General features: G+C 46.7%; 1 protein-coding gene across 1 annotated transcript; it reads right to left on the minus strand.

Moving 5' to 3' along the window:
* Positions 1 to 1156: 1156 nt before the first annotated feature.
* Positions 1157 to 2224, minus strand: LOC142071046 (olfactory receptor 52R1-like). The gene has a single exon (XM_075125293.1). The coding sequence runs from the start codon at positions 2222 to 2224 to the stop codon at positions 1157 to 1159; it is 1068 nt and encodes a 355-aa protein (XP_074981394.1).
* Positions 2225 to 22693: the final 20469 nt, after the last annotated feature.

A 22693-nucleotide genomic window follows, 5' to 3' on the forward strand; every position in this document is an offset into this window, starting at 1 on the left:
TCACAACCTGCAAAGGAATCTTCCACTTCACACTTACACCTTTAACCCTTCCCAAAATTCCTTGTGATGCCTGCAACAGCATTAGCAACATACAATGCTGATTTTCCTCCCCAGGGGACTCCCTGAGGGAGGGGGCCATTTGGTTGTAACACCCAGTGGCACCTTGGAGACTAACAAATGTATTTGGCATAAGCTTCCGTGGGCTAGAACCCACTTCATCAGATGCATGGAGTGGAAAATACCAGAGCAGGTATAAATACATGAAAAGATGGGAGTTGCCTTACCAAGTGTGAGATCAATCTAATGAGACAATTCAAATAACAGCAGGATACCAAGGGAAGAAAAATAACTTTTGATGTGGTAAGGAGAGTACCACATTTCAGATAGTTGACAAGAAGCTGTGAGTAACAGTAGGGGGAAATTAGTATGGGGGAAATTAGGTTTAGGTTTTGTAATGACCCGACCACTCCCACTCTTTATTCAGGCCTAATTTGATGGTGTCAAGTTTGCAAATTAATTCCAATTCTTCTGTTTCACATTGGAGTCTGTTTTTGAAGGTTTTTTTGTGAAGAATTGCCACTTTTAGGTCTGTTATTGAGTGACCAGGGAGATTGAATTGTTCTCCTACTGGTTTTTGAATTTTATAATTCCTGATGCCAGATTTGTGTCTGTTTATTCTTTTGCATAGAGACTGTCTGGTTTGGACAATGCACATGGCAGAGGGGCATTGCTGGCACACAATGGCATATATCACATTGGTAGATGCGCAGGTGAATGAGCCCCTGATGGTGTGGCTGATGTGGTTAGGTTCTATGATGGAGTCCCTTGAATAGATATGCGGACAGAGTTGGCAACGGGCTTTGTTGCAAGGGATTGGTTCCTTGGTCAGTGTTTTTTTGTCTGGTATGTGGTTTCTGGTGAGTATTTGATCCTGAGGTGAGATGTGGAGCAGGGGCTGGGCATTGGAGGAAGTAATTGGGCAGAAGGCAGAGCCCCAGGGGTCCATTTAACAGAAATTACAAAGGTGGCACCCCGATGAGTTAAGGAGTTGAGCACAGAATTATTCCCCCAATTGTCACACTGACACAGCACAGTAAGACCAGGAAAGGATTTTATGTCTTTTTGACAGTCTAATAAGTGACTCAGGAAAGAGGAATCAGCACCATGTTATCAGCCAGCTCCACACAGAGCTTAGTCTGAGAGCGAGAGCACCAGGAGGAAACTTTAAAGTCCCTTTATGAGTAAAGAGATGGAGCAGCCTGTCCTGGATCTGTTTGGTCCTCACCCCATAGATGATGGGATTCAGCATGGGGGGCACCAGGAGGTACACATTAGCCATGAGAATGTGCAAATGCAGGGGCACATTGTGGCCAAACCGGTGTGTGAGTAAGGAGAAAAGACCTGGGATGTAAAAGGCTAAGATGGCACAGAGGTGTGAGGCGCAGGTCCCAAAAGTCTTGATCCGGGCATCCTTTGTGGGGAGCCTGAAGATGGCCCTGAGGATCTGGATATAGGACATGATGATAAAAAACACATCCACACCGGTCACAAAGAATACCACAAAAAGGCCGTAATAACTACTGATGCGGATGTCACCACAAGCCAGCTTCACCATGGCCATGTGCTCACAGTACAAGTTGGGGATGATGTTGGTTCTGCAATATGGCCACTGCCTCACCAGAAGGAGAGAGGGCAGTACAAGCATGCCTCCACGCAGCACCACGGCCAGGCCGATCTTTGCCACCACAGAGTTTGTCAGGATGGTGGAATGTCTCAAGGGATCACAGATGGCCACGTAGCGATCCAAGGCCATGGCCACAAAGATCCCAGACTCCATCCCTGAGAAGCAGTGAATGAAGAACATCTGGGTGAGGCAGGCACTGAAATTGATCTCCCTGGAATTCAACCAGAAGATGCTCAGCATTGTGGGCAGGATGGAGGTGGAGAGGACAAGGTCAGTGATGGCCAGCATGCAGAGGAAATAGTACATGGGCCTATGGAGGCTCGTCTCCCTCTTCACAATGAACAGGATGGTGAAGTTCCCCAAGATGGCTATAGCATATGTGATGCAGAAGGGGATGGAGATCCAGACATGGGCCGCCTCCAGGCCAGAAATGCCCAGCAGGATGAAGGTGGAGGGGTTGGTGAAGACAGTTGTGTTGGATTCTGACATGGAGTAGGGGAGAAGGTGTCCAACTCTAAGGCAGAACCGTGTCTTCTGCATGTACTGTACATTCACTGGACTTTCTGTATGTCCCCAGGGTCTCAGGTGATGGTTGCAGTATAAATTCCTAGGTGGAGAGAAAATGTGAATATAAGACAATACATGCACAACTGGAGGCTGGTCTCGGGGAAGCAGATTGGTCGCTCTTCAGACACTGAGAAGTGACACTTTCATTATTCAGAGAAATGAATTATGAAAAAACTGACCCTAATAATGCCACTTCCATATTTGATGGTGCTCCGTGCATCAATAATTCCTACACAAAGTGGTGTGGGAACCCTTAATAGGCACCAGCAGGAAACATGAGTATGGAAACTAGTTATCCATCATTGTTTTGCAATGCAGTGAAACCCAGGCTAGATAATCCATTTTATAGGGAGATCCCCATTTACGCAGTTGCTCAAAATCTGAGAGTGGAAAAAAAAAACCAACCTGTGTGAAGACATCTACTGGGAGAAATATTCCAGGTAAAACATACCTCAGGGAAAAGACTTGGCATCAGTGATATCAGCTCAATGGAAACACCTGCTGATTCACAAAAGTGGCCAAAACAAAAGCAATGATCGGATGCCTACGGAATGGGATGGAGAATAACTTGCTCTGTACATAGCCTCAGGTTTGGTTTCCTAGTCTCTATAAAGGATATTGCAGATAGAATGGGGTTTTCCAAGAGGCTGGGAAAATGGGAGAGGCTGTGAGATGTGGACAGAGTGAAAAGTCTGGGACTGTTTAGAGAAGAGACAAAGAAGGGGGGGTGTGATAGAGGAGAGGAAAATTAAAAAAATGGAGCTGATTACATTCCAAAAAATGGAGCTGATTTAGTTGGGGATTGGTCCTGCTTTGAGCAGGGGGTTGGACTGGATGACCTCCTAAGGTGCCTTCCAACCCTGATATTCTATGATTCAAATGGTCAAACAGAGAACTATTCCCAACCAGTAATATCTGTAGACACTTCGTGTTTCACAAGAGCTAGTTCCTCAAAGTTGAGGCAAAATATCGGAAAAAAATAGACAGAAAACTGGAAAGAGAAAATTGGAATTCAAAAAGAAGCATTTATTAGATAGCTAGAAAGTCACAATTCCATAGTCAAAGAAGTGGACAGCTTTGGATAAACACCTGGTTCAGTGACAAAGCGAAGACATTTTTGGCGGGGGGTGGCGGGGGGAAGAAGAGCAATATATAACGCATGGAAAAAAGAGAAATAAATAGCAAATAATACAAAATTGAAGTTGTCAATATTGATCATGGACATTAAAGACATGAGGGAAAAATTCATGTGTGGCAGGTCTCACAATAACAAAGGAGGTTGTTCAGTATATTAAGAACAAAAGAAATCCTAGAAAAGGTTTAGGCCAATTCCTAGAGGGAGAAAGGAAAAGTGTTAGAGTTGCAGAAAAGGTAGATGTGTTCAATAAATATAGTTGTTCTGCATTTGGAAAGAAGCAGTATGAGGGACTCATATCACGTGAGGTGATGAAACACTTTTCAGTCCATTAGCAGTCAAGGAGGGAGTGAAAGAGCATTGACAATAGAACCTTAGAGATAGGAACACCAGGGTTACGAACTGACCGATCCACCACAAATCTCATTCGGAAGCAGAAGTAAACAATCAGGCAGCAGCAGAGCCAAAAAAGAGAGGCAAATACAGGGCAGGTCTGTGTTAAACATAAACTATTAAAAAAGAAAGGGAAAGTTTTAAAAAAAGGTTTGACAAGATTAGGAAACTTGGAAAAACTGGTCTGGGATTAGTTAAAAATAAGTCTAGGAATTTAATTAATGCAAAGCAACAACAGAGTTGATTAACTTGTTTATCCCTTAATGAGAGGAGAGGTTTGGTTGATCAAAGGGACCACTTTGATCAGATGCATAAAGTTTGATTTCTCTAAAGCATTTGATTTACTAGGGGACAACATTCAGATAAAAAAATGAACAGTATCATATCAGTAGAGGGTATGTAAAATGGACTAAAAACTGCCTAACTGACAGATCTCAGAAAGCTGTTGTCAAAGGGCCATGGTCAGCGGAGGGGCAGGGGGCGTTTCTAATGAGGTTGTGCAGAGATCATTTCTAGGCCCGATGCTATTCAATATTTTCATCAACTACCTGGAAGCAAATAGGAAATCTTTGCAGACCAAATTTGTGGACAACCCAAAGATTAGCAGAGTGGTTACAATGAGGTGGCCAGGGCAGGCATACAGGTTGATCTGGAGCCTTTGGTGAGCTGCAGTCACGCAAATAAAATGCATTAATACAGACAAATGCGAAGTTATCCTCTCTGATCAGGGAACGCAGGCTCGACCCACAGACTAAGGCATTGTATTATGGAACTGTCAAGGTTCCTCCCCCACTCTGAACTCTAGGGTACAGATGTGGGGACCTGCATGAAAAACCTCCTAAGCTTATCTTTACCAGCTTAGGTCAAAACTTCCCCAAGGTACAAAATATTACACCCGTTATCCTTGGACTGGCCGCTACCACCACCAAACTAATACTGGTTACTGGGGAAGAGCTGTTTGGACGCGTCTTTCCCCCCAAAATACTTCCCAAAACCTTGCACCCCATTTCCTGGACAAGGTTTGGTAAAAAGCCTCACCAATTTGCCTAGGTGACTACAGACCCAGACCCTTGGATCTTAAGAACAATGAACAATCCTCCCAACACTTGCACCCCCCCTTTCCTGGGAAATGTTGGATAAAAAGCCTCACCAATTTGCATAGGTGACCACAGACTCAAACCCTTGGATCTGAGAACAATGAAAAAGCATTCAGTTTTTACAAGAAGACTTTTAATAAAAAATAGAAGTAAATAGAAATAAAGAAATCCCCCCTGTAAAATCAGGATGGTAGATATCTTACAGGGTAATTAGATTAAAAAACATAGAGAACCCCTCTAGGCAAAACCTTAAGTTACAAAAAAGATACACAGACAGAAATAGTTATTCTATTCAGCACAATTCTTTTCTCAGCCATTTAAAGAAATCATAATCTAACACATACCTAGCTAGATTACTTACTAAAAGTTCTAAGACTCCATTCCTGTTCTGTCCCTGGCAAGAAGCAGCATACAGACAGACACAGACCCTTTGTTTCTCTCCCTCCTCCCAGCTTTTGAAAGTATCTTGTCTCCTCATTGGTCATTTTGGTCAGGTGCCAGCGAGGTTACCTTTAGCTTCTTAACCCTTTACAGGTGAGAGGAGCTTTCCCCTGGCCAGGAGGGATTTCAAAGGGGTTTACCCTTCCCTTTATATTTATGACACGCCCCCCAAATCTCAGCTAGGGTGAAACACTGGCTGGGATTTCTTCCTGGAGCTCTAGGAAAACAGAGTTAATAAGACACATGCATCTCTAAATATACTACCAAGTACATAAAGACTAACAATATTTTCCACATCTCAAGGACGATTTTAACCAGTTGATTCTGGGAAACTTTCACGGGAGAGTGCATCAGCCACTTTGTTAGAAGCTCCTGAGATGTGTTGGATGTCGAAATCAAAATCTTGGAGAGCTAAACTCCACCGAAGAAGTTTTTTGTTAGTTTCTTTGACGGTGTGAAGCCACTTCAGTGCAACATGGTCGGTTTGCAGGTGGAAACGCCGTCCCCAAACATATGGGCGTAGCTTTTCCAGAGCGTAGACAATGGCGTAACATTCTTTTTCAGTGACTGACCAGTTGCTTTCCCTCTCAGACAGTTTTTTGCTGAGAAACACTACAGGGTGGAATTCTTGATCAGGTCCTTTCTGCATTAAAACTGCTCCCACACCACGCTCAGATGCATCTGTGGTTACTAGGAACGGTTTGTCAAAGTCTGGGGCCCTTAGTACAGGGTCAGACATGAGTGTCGCTTTAAGCTTGTTAAAGGCCTTCTGACACTTTCCGGTCCACTGAACAGCATTTGGCTGTTTCTTTTTGGTTAGGTCTGTCAGTGGGGCAGCGATTTGGCTGTAGTGCGGTACAAATCGTCTGTAATAACCAGCCAAGCCTAAGAAGGATTGAACCTGTTTCTTTGACTTTGGGACAGGCCACTTTTGGATAGCATCCACTTTGGCCTGTAGGGGGCTGATAGTTCCTTGACCCACCTGGTGTCCAAGGTAAGTCACTCTGTTTAGGCCTATTTGACACTTCTTAGCCTTAACAGTTAGTCCTGCCTCCCTTATGCGCTCAAGGACTTTTTGTAGATGTTCCAGGTGGTCTGCCCAGGAATCCGAAAATATGGCCACATCGTCAAGGTAGGCGACTGTATATTCTCCTAATCCCGCTAGGAGACCATCTACAAGTCTTTGGAAAGTGGTGGGGGCATTTCGCAGCCCGAAAGGGAGTACATTAAATTCATACAGCCCGAGATGTGTGATGAAGGCTGACCTTTCCTTGGCAGATTCATCTAGCGGTACCTGCCAGTACCCCTTGGTTAAGTCCAAGGTAGAGATGAACTGGGCCCGTCCCAGTTTCTCTAATAGTTCATCTGTGCGTGGCATTGGATAGTTGTCTGGGCGAGTTACAGCATTTAGCTTACGGTAGTCCACGCAAAAACGTATTTCCCCATCTGGTTTGGGAACTAGAACCACTGGAGATGCCCATGCACTTTCAGAGGGGCGGATTACCCCCATCTGTAACATATCCTGGATCTCCCGTTCTATAGCAGTTTTAGCTTGAGGAGACACCCGGTAAGGTTGAACCCTAATTGGGTGAGCATTACCTGTATCAATGGAGTGGTATGCCCGTTCAGTCAGTCCTGGGGTGGCTGAGAACGTTGGCGCGTAACTAGTGCACAGCTCCTGGATCTGCTGTCACTGCATACGCCCAAGGGTCATGGAGAGTTTCACCTCTTCCACACCACCAGCACATTTCCCTTCATAGTAGACACCTTTGGGCCACTCAGCGTCGTCTCCTCCCTGGGCTGTAAACTGACAAACCTTTAATTCTCTGGAATAAAAGGGCTTTAGAGAATTAATATGGTACACCTTAGGCTTTCGGTTGGAGGTGGGGAATGCTATGAGATAATTAACAGCTCCCAGGCGCTCCTGGACCATGAATGGCCCTTCCCACGATGCTTCCATTTTATGGGCCTGGAGTGCCTTTAAGACCATGACCTGGTCCCCTACTTTGAAGGAACGCTCTCTGGCATGTTTATCATACCAGGCTTTTTGCTCTTTTTGAGCATCCTGTAAGTTTTCTTTAGCAAGGGCTAAAGAGGTTCGGAGGGTGTTTTGTAGGTTGGTTACAAAGTCCAGAATATTAGTTCCTGGAGAAGGTGTAAATCTCTCCCATTGCTGCTTCACCAACTGCAATGGCCCCTTAACCTCACGGCCATATACAAGTTCAAATGGGGAAAACCCTAAACTGGGATGTGGTACAGCTCTGTAGGCAAAGAGCAACTGCTGCAACACTAGGTCCCAATCATTGGAGTGCTCATTTACAAATTTACGTATCATGGCCCCCAAAGTTCCATTAAACTTCTCCACCAGGCCATTTGTTTGATGGTGGTAAGGAGTGGCAACCAAGTGATTTACCTCATGAGCTTCCCAAAGGTTTTTCATAGTTCCTGCCAGGAAATTAGTCCCTGCATCTGTGAGGATGTCGGAGGGCCAACCTACCCTGGTGAAAATGTCTGCTAGTGCCTGGCACACACTTTTAGCCCTGGTGTTGCTTAGAGCTACTGCTTCCGGCCATCGGGTGGCAAAATCCATGAAAGTCAGTATGTACTGCTTTCCTCTGGGTGTCTTTTTCGGAAAAGGACCCAGAATATCCACAGCTACTCGCTGAAATGGAACTTCAATGATGGGGAGTGGCTGGAGAGGGGCTTTGACCTGGTCTTGGGGTTTTCCCACTCTTTGGCACACGTCACTATACTGGACATAGGTAGAAACATCCTTGCCCATTCCCTCCCAGTGGAATGACCCCCCCAAACGGTCTTTGGTCCTGTTCACCCCAGCATGGCCACTAGGGTGATCATGGGCTAAGCTCAAGAGCTTGGCCCGGTATTTAGTTGGAACTACCAACTGTCTCTGAGGATGCCAGTCTTCCTGGTGTCCACCAGAAAGAGTTTCCTTGTATAAAAGTCCTCTTTCTATAACAAACCTGGATCGATTAGAAGAGCTGAGAGGCGGTGGGTTGCTCCGTGCCGCCGTCCAAGCTCTCTGGAGGCTTTCATCTGCTTCCTGTTCGGTCTGGAACTGTTCCCTTGATGCTGGAGACATCAGTTCCTCATGGGATTGTGGACCTAGGCTTGGTCCCTCTGGAAGCGATATAGGGGATGGAGCTGTTTCTGTTGACTGTGAACCGCTCTCCGCTGGTGCACTATGTTGGGATTCAGGCTCCGGCTGAGCCTCTTGTGTAGGGTTATCTGCTGCTGCCAATTCAGGTTCAGTGGGGCCCTCTGGTGTTGAGGTTGCAAGTACTGGATTCAGTGCTGGCATGGGGTCTGGTGTTGGTTGTTTGGCTGGTTCCGGTTCTGGGACTGGTTCCGTCTGGGTCTCTGGGACTGGATCCACTACTGCTGTTGTAGACATTGGCCTGGGGTCCGGGTCCATCACCTCTGACCGGGTCCTGATAGAAGTTTCCGGAACAGAGCTAGGCCTCACGGCTTGTTTAGCCTGGCTGCGGGTGACCATTCCCACCCTCTTGGCCTGCTTCACATGATTGGCCAAGTCTTCCCCCAACAGCATGGGGATGGGATAATCATCATAGACTGCAAAAGTCCACATTCCTGACCAGCCCTTGTACTGGACAGGCAACTTGGCTGTAGGCAAATTGAAAGAGTTGGACTTGAAGGGTTGAATCGTCACTTGGATCTCTGGGTTGATTAAATTGGGGTCCACTAAGGAAGCATGGATAGCTGACACTTGTGCTCCGGTGTCCCTCCACGCGGTGACCTTCTTCCCGCCCACACTCACAGTTTCCCTCTGCTCCAAGGGTATCTGGGAGGTATCTGGGCCTGTGGACCTCTGGTGTGATCCCGGTGCAATGAACTGTAATCTGTTGGGGTTCTTGGGGCAGTTGGCCTTTACATGCCCCAGCTCGTTACATTTAAAACATCGTCCAGCTGACGGGTCACTGGGGCGAGGAGGGTTGCTGGAGAACGGGGTGGTGGGATGATAAGGGGTCTGGAGGGTTCTTTGGGAGGTAGGTGGGGCTTTGGGCGGCCCCCGGTAATAGGGTGTGGTCTGGGGTGGTCCCTTCTGGTCTCCGCTCCAACTGCGACCAGTTTTCTTCTTCTCTGCCACCTCCACCCATCTGGCTCCAATCTCTCCTGTCTCGATTACAGTTTTGGGTTTCCCATCTAGGATGTATCTTTCTATTTCCTCAGGAACACCCTCTAAGAATTGTTCCATTTGCATTAGGAAGGGAAAATTTACTGGAGAGTCAACACTTGCTCCTGATATCCAGGCATCCCAATGTTTCACAATGTGGTAGGCATGTCGGGTAAATGACATGTCTGGTTTCCACCTTAGGGCTCTGAACCTCCAACGAGACTGCTCGGGTGTTATCCCCATTCTGACTCTCGCCTTGGATTTAAACAGTTCACACATATCCAGAAGCTGGATATGAGTCAGCAGTGTGCCCTTGTTGCCAAGAAGGCCAATGGCATTTTGGGATGTATAAGTAGGGGCATAGCGAGCAGATCGAGGGACGTGATCGTTCCCCTCTATTCGACATTGGTAAGGCCTCATCTGGAGTACTGTGTCCAGTTTTGGGCCCCACACTTCAAGAAGGATGTGGATAAATTGGAGAGAGTCCAGCGAAGGGCAACAAAAATGATTAGGGGTCTGGAACACATGAGTTATGAGGAGAGGCTGAGGGAGCTGGGATTGTTTAGCCTGCAGAAGAGAAGAATGAGGGGGGATTTGATAGCTGCTTTCAACTACCTGAAAGGGGGTTCCAAAGAGGATGGCTCTAGACTGTTCTCAATGGTATCAGATGACAGAATGAGGAGTAATGGTCTCAAGCTGCAGTGGGGGAGGTTTAGATTGGATATTAGGAAAAACTTTTTCACTAAGAGGGTGGTGAAACACTGGAATGCGTTACCTAGGGAGGTGGTAGAATCTCCTTCCTTAGAGGTTTTCAAGGTCAGGCTTGACAAAGCCCTGGCTGGGATGATTTAACTGGGAATTGGTCCTGCTTCGAGCAGGGGGTTGGACTAGATGACCTTCTGGGGTCCCTTCCAACCCTTATATTCTATGATTCTATGATACTTGTTCATGTGTTCTTTAGGCATTTCAGCTGCCACCTCAGCTAAGGGTCCACTGAGCTGCGGCCTCAGCTCTACCATGTATTGGTCAGTAGAGATGTTGTACCCAAGGCAGGCCCTTTTGAAGTTTTCTAAGAAGGCCTCAGTATCATCACCTGCCTTGTAGGTGGGGAAATTTCTGGGATGGGAAGTGGTACCTGGAGAAGGATTGCTAGGGTTTGTTGGTATATTCTGCTGGGCCTTTATCCTCTCCATCTCCTCCACATGCTTCCTCTCTTTTTCCTTCTCCTCCTCCACATGCTTCCTTGCCTCCATTTCCCTCTTGTGGGCAGCCTCCTGTACCTCCTTCTCCAGCCGCATGAGTTCTATCTGTCTTTCATGTTCCCTTTGTCTTTCCTCAGCCTGAAATTTGGCTAATTCCAGCTGTAGTCGAGCTGAGGATTTGGTCATTCTAACCTCTCTGTTTTTAACTAACTTTACACCCGAGGTTTAGAAATAAACAAACAAAACTTGGCTGTAAAATTTTGCTGTGCTGGAATAGAATACCTATTCTCTGATAGTGACTGTCAGCCTACAGAAAAAGACAATTCCCTTGTCTCTGCTCTGGGCCCAAATTAAAGCAAAAAACCTCCAACTACTTGGAAACCTGCTTACCCAGCCCAAAGAAAAAGCAAATGGGTAGAACACACACCCCCTATTTACTTTTAGGAAGAAAAGAAAAAAAAAAACCTCTGGGTTGGAAGACTGTGAATTTCCCTGCAGGAGTTAAGTACCCTGCCTCCAGGCAAAGAAAACCTGCAATTCACAAGATAATCCCCTTTTGTCTCTGCTTGGCCACAGTTTCAGCTTTCAGTTTCAACTGCTTTCTGGACTTCCTTTCCAAAGGAAAAAAAAAATTCCTTTTTAAAATCTCTATTTCTAGTTCAAAAAATCTCAACTGGATCTCAAAATGATTTCAGGTTAATCCCACCACTGTGCCACCATGTCAAGGTTCCTCCCCCACTCTGAACTCTAGGGTACAGATGTGGGGACCTGCATGAAAAACCTCCTAAGCTTATCTTTACCAGCTTAGGTCAAAACTTCCCCAAGGTACAAAATATTACACCCGTTATCCTTGGACTGGCCGCTACCACCACCAAACTAATACTGGTTACTGGGGAAGAGCTGTTTGGACGCGTCTTTCCCCCCAAAATACTTCCCAAAACCTTGCACCCCATTTCCTGGACAAGGTTTGGTAAAAAGCCTCACCAATTTGCCTAGGTGACTACAGACCCAGACCCTTGGATCTTAAGAACAATGAACAATCCTCCCAACACTTGCACCCCCCCTTTCCTGGGAAATGTTGGATAAAAAGCCTCACCAATTTGCATAGGTGACCACAGACTCAAACCCTTGGATCCGAGAACAATGAAAAAGCTTTCAGTTTTTTACAAGAAGACTTTTAATAAAAAAATAGAAGTAAATAGAAATAAAGAGGGTTTACCCTTCCCTTTATATTTATGACAGGAACGCAGGGCCTCTGAACGGAATTTAGGGGTCATTGTGGACACCCAACTCACCGTGAGGTGCCAGTGTGATGCCAGGCAGGAAGATAGATGGGTTGTGACTCTATTCCTTCTGGCTGACACAAGCCTCAAAGGCCAGAGGACCCAGTGAGGGGTCGGGCAGGCACTGGTGTTGTGGGGGAATTGGGAGTGTACAGGCACTGTAAATAAAGAAACACGGATGACGCACCTGCAAGAGGGTTCTGAGACCCTTTCTTTTTGCTGTTCAAGCACAAGGCACAAGGACAAGGGGGGAAGAAATCTGGGCCACCCTGTGACAGGAAGCCATAAAAAAGGATGGAAAAAAATATTCTATTTTCCCATTGAAGGGAGGACAAGAGGCAATGGGTTCAATTACAGAATAGAAGTTTTAGATGAAATCTGCTGAAAAACTTCCTAACAGGAAGAACAGGAGGAAAATGGAACAGATGCCTCAGGAAGCTGTGGAAGGTGCTTCGCTAGAGCTTTTCCAAAGGAGGCTGGATGCCCATCTGTCTTGAAAGGTTTATACAGAACACATCTTGCATCCTGGCAGGGGTTTAGACTAGCTGAGCCTTGAGGTATCTTCTAACCCTTTGGCTCTATGATTCAACGATGAAAAATGCTACCACAGGCCAGGCCCCTGTTAAACACAAGTCATGGGGCTCAATACAGGGGTAACTAGGTGAAATTTAATGGCCTGTGTTATACAGGAGGTCGGACTGGATAATTGAATGGTCCCTTCTGGCCTTAAACTCTATGAATCCATCGATAAAGATAAAGAAAAGATAAAAAAAGTAGATCAGACATTTATATTTGCTATGTCTCATAAAACACAGACAAGGAAACACTGAATTACATTCAAAGTCTGAACTATAAAACTGATAAGAAAATTGTTTACTTAATACATATTTGGCCAGTGGAACTCCTTGCCACAGACATTATTGGAGCAAAGAGCTTAGCTGAATGGGATTCAAAAATGGATTGGCCCCTGTAGGTAGTTCTGGTGGCCCCACCGTAAGTTAAGGTTGTCTGGCACCTTAACCAAGAAGACCTCATTTTCAGTTGCTTATAAGTTTGCCAAACTTTCACCGTTTGGTCTGAAATTTCCGTCAATGGGTGTCTGCTTCCAGCTGACTTTTTTTTTGAAAGTTTCCGCCCAGACCATTCAGCCGACTACTCAAATGAAGCTAGGAGAGAAAATGTCTTGCCCATGTTGAAAAATTCTTATATTTTTTCCAGTGAGGAACCGTAGCACCTCCATCCTTTCCAGCATATAAAAGTCAGGTAACAGTCATCCTGTTAAAAACCAGAGCCCTGAAATGCAAGGGGAGGAGGTGACAGGGTCAGTGCATTAACACACAGCTGGCTCCTGAGATCTCTCCTCTGCTCTTACTCCAAGGGGAGTTTGGCGTCAGTGGGGCCTCAGCAAAATAGAGGCCATGAACTTAGAATTTGGCCTTGTAGTGTACGTCTACTAATGCCTGTGATCTTGAAGGATACTCTGTGCCCACTGAAATACAGCCACCTCCGGGATAGAGGCCATCAGCCATGCTGGGGGCGGGGAAACAGCTCTGAGGGACATTTTGGCCCACTAGAGTGGAGCAAACTCATCAGCTCTGGCAAGGGACCTGGGATATTTAATGGCTGTGCAGAGGGGAAAGGACCCAGACTTACTGTCTATCGCACCATGTGCACATTTCCCTGGGTTTGTTGAGAGGGGAGCTCCTCAGCAAGAGATAGGTACCTGTGAATGCTGAGACAGAAGTGTCTTCCCTCAGGTAGCCGTGTCCCACACCTCTCTCACCCCAGCATCTGCAGGAGCATCCCACGCTGAGAGCCGAATTGGCGGTGTGCACTGTTTATAATAGAGCTCTGTGCAATCCCATGGGAGTTCGCTCAGCCTCTAGTGGAGAATCACACAAACAGGCTCGAGACCAGAGAGATTCTAGCCAATCTCTCTCTTTCCATGTCTCTGTTTCTGTGCTCTTTATCCATCTTTAGGAGTAAACAGTAATTAAGGGACCTTCCCTAAGGGAGATGAGAACTCTTGGGCTCTGTGCTGAGTTGAAGAGGAATTGGCTGCTTTGTGTATTTGTGTATATTTAAAAAATATAAATGGACTATGAGTAAATAGTAGACAAACAGATCTGGGCAAAGTGGAGACACTAGCAGTTATTTTCAGGTACACAGGGCTATCGCTAAGTGATCAGGGATATGTAATTCTCGTCATTAACTATCACCATACTGTGCAGCACCTTTCACTGAAGGATCTTCAAAATACCTAGCAAATGAAAGTCACTATGATCATCTCCCCATTATACAGATAGGCAAAATGAGGGAAAGAGAAATGTGACTTGGCCACACAGAGAACAAGAGATGGAATACAGGATCCTGACTCCTTTCCATGACCACGGTTTCTCCATCAGTGACTGAGCACATGAAAAGAAGGAAATGAACTCATGCTCTAGCATGGCCTGTTCTTTGGGCAGATGCTACTGATTTCCCTGGGGGTGCAACTTGAAACTGGGGTACCACCGAGTCCTCTGGCATACTAATCTGGGCTCCTTCTCACGCTGTAAGTCTCTGACAAGTGGCAAGCCTCACCAGGCCTTGCATTTACACAGCCATACACAGACAGGGATACACCAGCTGAACTTATAGGAATGCTTTCACCACTCATGAACCAACAGTAGAGAGACTCCAGCCAATTCCTCCCATCTCCCCAGCCTAGCACCTCAGAGCTGTCTCGTCTTGCCCTGGTCTGAAGCTTGAACAGTGTAATTTTATTACCCAATCTGCCCCTCCCTCAATGAGAAGAGGAAAATGAATAAGTGTTAATATTCCTGAGCATATCCTATTTTGCATTTCACACATTCAAGTGTTGCAAACATTGTAGTGTTATCTACAGGCATTCTTGGAAAGTTCTATGTACCTTTTATTACTTTGTACATCAGCCTATTGATATTACAAGTCAGCAAATGTGCCTTCTCTGGGTCGCTAGGAAACCTCTCTTTGTATCTGTCATAAATATAAAGGGAAGGGTAACCACCTTTCTGTATACAGTGCTATACAATCCCTCCTGGCCAGAGGCAACATCCTGTTACCTGGAAAGTGTTAAGAAGCTGAGCATACCTGGCTGGCACCCAACCCAAAGGACCAATAAGGGACAAGATACTTTCAAATCTTGGGGGGAGGGGGAGAGGAAGGCTTGAGGTGGGGTGCTTCAGTTTCCCCTTCCACATAGCAGACCATGTTTATTAGGGTTTCCCTACTGTGAGAATCTTTGAGCCTGTTTACAGGTGCTAGCTGAGAAGCAGCATCCCCATAAGGCTTCTTGTTTACAACTCCAACCATGTCCCATAGCTTTCCCCCCAAATCATGCACATTATATCTTTTTACAGGAGTTACCATCAGTATTGAATTCTTTGTTATAAGGTTTATTTTTAGCAACAAACTGTGCATCATGAGATTGAACAATAACACAGAATCTTTTGTCAGAGGTACACTTTTCTCAGACTTTTTATTTTGTCACACCTTCTGCTTGGACAGTATGTTTCTTCAAAATCCACTGTGACTTTCAACTCCCCTCTGAACCTTAACATGTGTTTAGTAAGTGGTTTTCCTTTCCCCTCAGTGTCCCTGTCAGAAGGGTTCTCTAATTTCTGAGTGAACATACCCAAACACACTTGCCCCGCTCCTTCTCCGAGGTTCCACCCCTCTCACTCCATCCGACCACCCTTGGTCACTAGGTCTCCCCCTCCCTCGCTCTCTCATTTTAACCGGGCTGGGAGGACTGGAGAGGGTCCCTTTTCGACCAGGTGTTCAGTTGAAAACTGGACACCTTGTAACCCTGCCTGTCGGTGGGGATCTCAGTCAAAGGTCATCTTTGGGGTCCTGGTATACCGGGATCTGGTGGGGTTAGGATGTAAAGAGAAATTGAGTGTTAGCTAGCCCTCTGTGGAGCTGCTTCCCAAACCCAGGGTTATGCATGCAAAACAAAACATGCAAAAATATCCACCTCCCCTTTGGGCTTTTCCTGTGATCCCCACTCTAAGCACAGGGACTCCCCACCCAGTTCATAAAGGGTGGGGATCTGTGCCCTCTGGGCTAAGAGGTGTGTCTTGTGCCAGCAGCTCTTTCCCAAATGCTCTCTGTGTCTTACCAGCCCAGGGAATTTCCTTCTCCCCTGTGTCAGGTGGGTCATTAGCATTTCCACAGACAACTGTTTCTAAAGTGAGATCCACACCCTGTCTTAAAGAGACACAGTTAGTTTTCACAAGCACATCAGGAACTAATTCCTGAATAATCAGGACCTGGATTGAGGTGCCCTCCCTCACTCCTCTCTATCCCCAGGAAGTCTGTGGTGTGAGTGCTCCCTCGGGAAGTCCGTTACACAGTTTCCTCTCAAAACCTGAGCCATGGGTTGAGTGCCTGAGTACACAGATGCTTAACCAGCCATTTTGTCTTGGGCATCCTCCCCTATGCGATGAGTGAGAAAATAATTCCTGTTCTCCCACTATTCCTCCCCCAGTTTCCTACTCTGGGCCCCCCTCTAAGACACAGACCCCAATGCTCTCTAGGGTGGGATCTATACCCCAGTTAGCCATAGCTGCCTCAGAGCCAACAGTGTGGACAGTTGTCTCCGTGACAGGCGCTACACACTTCTCCCTCTGTGGGGTGGTGTTACCTCCTGCTGAGTGTTAAGGGAAATCTCACCCACCTCTGTAGTGGTTTCTATGATTCCATCACCCTTCCCTGGGATCCCCTCCAGGACAAAGCTTCCTAAGCTCCCTAGCATTTGGGTTTGTTCCCTGTTTAGCGGCAACCTGGACATTTGGGAATAGACTCTCCTCCTTCCCTGAGGAGATGTTGCCTTCAGCTGCCGGGCAGGAGCTGGTCTCAGCCACCCCCACCCCTGGAAGCATTCAGCTTCCCACTGCTGCAAAGGAATAAAGAAGACTTACTCCCAATTCCTCAGAAGTTGCTAGGACTTTCCCCTTTCCCTCTGGGGTCCCAGCAGAATGCTCCTTCTTCCTGCAGGTGGATATTTTAACAGCTTGGTTAAACAGAAGAAATCATTACTGATTAGCATATCAGCAGCGTTATTATCTCCTACACACTGATTATACAACTTCCACACCCTCAGTTTCTATGCGCATTTTAGCCAAAGGCACAAGGATTTGGTAACAGCCTGAGAACATAAGAACACTAATATCATAGTAATAAAGGCTCTGCCATCTGTCCTGTCAGTATGTCACCCTTTTGAACGATACGCTACGTAAGCTCAGACATTTCTGCCCCTGTATCATCCCACCCAACGTGTTCCGTGCCATTAATCCTGATGGCCTCGATGGTTTTCATGCCTGGGTGTGCAGAGGCTAATTTTACAATCCCAGTATCATATGCGACAGGTGCCTGAGGAACATCTGTGCTCAGGGTCGCAGCATTTGCATGGGCTACCTGCTGCTGGCTTTCTCCCAGCACAGGGCTTTGATTCCTCAGGTGATCAGTGGAATTACACTGGTTGCACCTTCTGGATTCTTCTGTTTTTACCAGTGATTTGGGTCGGGGATGAGGGGAATGGGATAAAATGGAACCCTGCTTCCCACCAGGTTTAAACCCCTCTGTTTGTGCTTTATTCAAATTAAATACTTGTGTCTGTCAAAATCATCAATTAGACCACTCACCTCATCCACAGGTTTCAATGTTTTGTCCCACAGACACTGTTTAACATCATCTTCACATCTGTTAAAGAAATACTTCTCAGCAAGAAGGTCAAACATTCATTTTTAAATATATTTTCTATTGTTCATACCAGCACCATATTGAGGATTCCACTCTGTATGTTTCAGGGACAATCTGACATTTTTCAGAACCATTTCTTTGCATTTACAATAAGCTACAGCATCCTCAAATGTCATTTTACTGAGTATATAGAATCATAGAACTGGAAGGGACCTCGTGAGGTCTTCAAGTCCAGTCCCCTACACTCCTGGCAGGACCAGCAACATTTAGACCACCCCAGACAGGTGTTTGTCTAAGTTACGCAGAGCTGTACTAGTTATCTTTGCAACCAAAGTGAGCATCTTCTGGTCATCAGGAGTCTGATGAATCACACAGAGCCTCTCAAAGGTAGTGAAGTATTCAACAATATCACCTGCCTCTTTGTATTCAGAACACATAGATTCATAGATTCATAGATATTTAGGCCAGAAGGGACCATTATGATCATCTAGTCTGACCTCCTGCACAATGCAGGCCACAGAATTTCACCCTCCACTCCTAAAAAAGACCTCACACCTATATCTGTGCTATTGAAGTCCTCAAATTGTAGTTTGAAGACCTCAAGGAGCAGAGAATCCTCCAGCAAGTGACCCGTGCCCCATGCTACAGAGGAAGGCGAAAAACCTCCAGGGCCTTCCAATCTGCCCTGGAGGAAAATTCCTTCCCGACCCCAAATATGGCGATCAGCTAAACCCTGAGCATATGGGCAAGATTCATCAGCCAGATACTACAGAAAATTCACACAACTGTTCCCAGATGATCCCTCTGGCATACAAGCCTGTTCCCCTTTCCCACTGTAAGGTAGTGACAAGGAGAAGACCCCTCCATGTACTGCACTTACACAAACATTCACAGGCAGGGACACACCCAGCTCAGTTACATGAATACTTTCACCAGTCACTCATGAACTAAGAGAAAAAAGTCTCCAGGCAGTTTCCCACAGCTCCTCAGCCTAGGACCCCAGAGCTATACCATCTTGTCCTGGTCAGAATCCTAACCAGTGTTAGTTTATTATTCAGTCTTCCCCGCCCTGAATGTGGAGAGGACAATGTACCAGCCCCTGTTGCTGAGCAAATTTCCCTTTATGCCATGTGGATGGAACTTCATTTTTTGAAGCACAGTCAGTGGAAAAGTGCAGGCACAAAATGGAATCCAGGGTCACATGAGCTAGTCACATAACTTTATATGCGTCAGTGAGTCATAGCAGGGGCCGTAACCCACATTCTTGTTAGAATGTCCACAGGAAAGTCCATCAGGTGGGGATGAGCTTTTTCCATGGCCTATTGTGCTTATGGATGGGCCATCAAGTTGAATAGTCCATTCACAAAGTGCTGGATAGACGGTATGTAAAGTACCCTGTGGGAGTTACCACAGGAGCAAACACATTTGAAATACAGGTATAGTCAATATTCATAACTTCAGATCCAAAGAAGAGACATGCGTACAAATAGGATAATCATATTCAGAAAACCATAACTTTTCCATAGACACCTCATGTGACATATTTTGGACTAGATTTGTTGCAATTATATAACAGTGGTGCATACGGGGGTGCCAGGGTGTTGCTTTTGGGTACAGCATGTTACAGCAATACATCTATCAAATTAAAGCTCTCTGAAATCTAATTTTGTATTTTTATATAAGACATGCATCCATGTCCTGAAAAAGACTGCATTATAGCCTTACCGTAGGAGAAAAGCAAACTGAGGTACAGAGCAAAGGAAAATGAAAGACTGTTTTCCCCGTTACCTATCTCATGTGCAATATGTGACCCCTGAAAATGTCCCTCTCACTTTGCTTGTTCAGCAAGTGTCACCTGCATTTTCTGTTTGGCAGACCTCAGCCTCACACACATTATTGGATCAACAGAAATTTTGCCACAGTATCTGGGGAGTCATTCGTACTGTCGTCATCATCAGCATCATCATGGCTAATCCCAAATGAATGTAGCCTCCTTACAAACCCCAGACTGTCTGGATCTGTCTCTTGGAAGGTGATGAAGCAGGTCTGGCTGTATATTCACTCAGTGGCAGTCTTGTTGTGCCTCTGAAGTTTTCGGCACCCACGTGATCACTGGCCATGCAGTAACATTTCTTGGTATGCTCACTTCAGTAACTGCTGGTCATTTACTCTAGTAATGTGTCCCCAGCAAGAGAGCTGCCAAAACTGCCACCATTTATGGGAGTAGTTCTGGGTTCAATACATACTCAATATATACTCACTCCTGATTTTGTGCTTCCCCTTGATATGGAGAAGGTATTAGAGACTATTGACAACTTCAGCCCAGATTTCTTCAGCCTCCCTCAGCCCCAAATTTTGCTTCCATCCACTGGAGCTTTGGCATCCATTGTTCTATAGATCTGCAGTTTTGTAGTAAGGCTGCGGTCCTGACATCCCCACAAAGGTCATGGAAGGAGGAGGGCAGTAGTTGCTGCTCTACGAGCACCCACATCTTTCAAGCAGCCTCCAGCCCTGTCTATGAAGCTGCCACCTCCCCAGGAATTCCTCCAGATGGGTTAATATTTTCCGTGCTTATGCTGAATGAGCACCAGCCCTCCAAGGAGCCGGGGGCAAGGGTGATGTACTTGGGGGTCTGGGAGGCAAGGGGGGATAATAGGGAGAAGGGAAACCTCCCCCTGGGGTGGGCCCTTTTCCTCCCTCATCAATGGCCCTGTCACCCTCTCCTCCTTGGGCCCCACTAGATGGCATCTGACACAGGCCAGGCCCACCTGCTCATCTGCACATGATGGGGGGCTTGCCCCCAGGGCTGGGGCAGCAGTGATGGCAGAAGGGTTCTGTTTGTAAGGAGGTTGGACGAGATGACCTCCTGAGGTCCCTTCCAACCTTGATTTTCTATGATTCTATGAAGGAAGGAGGGGCGAGTACATGGAAAAGTCCACCAGGGTAGCCGGCAATGGCAGGGCATGTATTGTCCTGGTTCTTGGGGGTCCCAGATGCCCCTCCATGCTGGGGCAGGGGGACAATCCCTCTGCACATCCCCCATCAGAGGTAACACCAGGCCTCCTCCGAGAAGTAATGCACCAGGTAGTGGACCCCTTGTAGGCACCACTCGGACCCCTCCAGTGCCACTCCATCACTCGCCACCGGTTGCAGTTTGATTTGGATCTGCTGGTGGAAGGACAGGATGTGACGGAGGATAGGGTCCTTACAACCCAATGGGAGTGGGCTCATTATAGCTATCAGCTTCCTCCGGGGTGGAGAGGAATGGCAGAAGGGTTCTGTTAGTAAGGAAGGGAGGAATGGAGGTAAAAACCACACCTACGCCCACGTCCTCAAGGGGCTGAATAGGGACAAACTCCCCACACTGCCAGTCCCTTCTCCTCTGCCTCCTGGATGATGGCATCCGATGCCAAGAAGACCACCTTCCCATACATCATGGAGATCGCCACCATAGACATAGGTTGCACCACCCTTGACAATATCTGCACCTAGGTCTCCACGTGGGGCAAGGCAAGCACCAGGAGGCAACAGACACCATGCTTCTTGGTCAGGGTGGGGAAGGGACTCCGGCCACCAGGGATGGAACTGGAGGTGGCAGTTGGGGCAGATGACGTGGTGGTGCATGGATGGGGCTGCGGGCACCTGGGCGTATACTCTGGGATCCAAGGGTGGAATGTCTCTAGAGCTGGTGGGAGGAACTACAAGGGAAGGGGCCTGCAGCTAACAATCTAACAAACACTGAGTTGGGGTAAGCAAACTAAGAGGAAAGAAAAACTCCCAAAGGGCCAAAGCAGCAGACGGGGAGAAAACAGGCAAAAAGGGGTGGGAGGGGCAGGTGGCAGGCGGAAGGAGCCAACTGCTGCAGGAGGGCTGGTGGGCAAAGCAAGGGGGAGGCCCACCATCCAAATGTAGCTGGGAGGGTAAGTCCAAAGGAGGATGGGGGGAAAGGCACATGCACCCAAGCGCGCCTGTGTCACTCAGTCTTTTTTCCTGCTGCTGGAACAATCCCAGACGGCGTAAAGGGTGAAGAAGATGGCCGCATCAAGGGGTGAAGAGCAGGTCCAGTTGGTCAGTGGGTGGGGGAGGGGACGGCAGCCATGGTGGGGGGTCAGATGGGCAAGGGGGAAGGCTCCACACCTCTTCCCCTTGCTCCCCACAACGGTGACAGGAGCTACCACCCACCCACTCCCAGGAGCAGAGATGTTAAAAGTCCCTCAGTCCAAGAACAAACGCCCTTGTCATAAATATAAAGGGAAGGGTAAACCCCTTTGAAATCCCTCCTGGCCAGGGGAAAGCTCCTCTCACCTGTAAAGGGTTAAGAAGCTAAAGGTAACCTCGCTGGCACCTGACCAAAATGACCAATGAGGAGACAAGATACTTTCAAAAGCTGGGAGGAGGGAGACAAACAAAGGGTTTGGGTCTGTCTGTGTGCTGCTCTTTGCCAGGGACAGAACAGGAATGGAGTCTTAGAACTTTTAGTAAGTAATCTAGCTAGGTATGTGTTAGATTATGATTTCTTTAAATGGCTGAGAAAAGAATTGTGCTGAATAGAATAACTATTTCTGTCTGTGTATCTTTTTTGTAACTTAAGCTTTTGCCTAGAGGGGTTCTCTATGTTTTTGAATCTAATTACCCTGTAAGATATCTATCATCCTGATTTTACAGGGGGGATTTCTTTATTTCTATTTACTTCTATTTTTTATTAAAAGTCTTCTTGTAAAAACTGAATGCTTTTTCATTGTTCTCAGATCCAAGGGTTTGGGTCTGTGGTCACCTATGCAAATTGGTGAGGCTTTTTATCCAACATTTCCCAGGAAAGGGGGGGTGCAAGTGTTGGGAGGATTGTTCATTGTTCTTAAGATCCAAGGGTCTGGGTCTGTAGTCACCTAGGCAAATTGGTGAGGCTTTTTACCAAACCTTGTCCAGGAAGTGGGGTGCAAGGTTTTGGGAAGTATTTTGGGGGGAAAGACGCGTCCAAACAGCTCTTCCCCAGTAACCAGTATTAGTTTGGTGG

Source organism: Caretta caretta, chromosome 1 (genome assembly GCF_965140235.1).
Source record: "Caretta caretta isolate rCarCar2 chromosome 1, rCarCar1.hap1, whole genome shotgun sequence".
Taxonomy (NCBI): domain Eukaryota; kingdom Metazoa; phylum Chordata; order Testudines; family Cheloniidae; genus Caretta; species Caretta caretta.

What these genes read in the sequence shown, in the direction of transcription:
- LOC142071046 (XM_075125293.1), bottom strand. Translation starts at nt 2,224, where the DNA reads ATGCAGAAGACACGGTTCTGCCTTAGAGTTGGACACCTTCTCCCCTAC.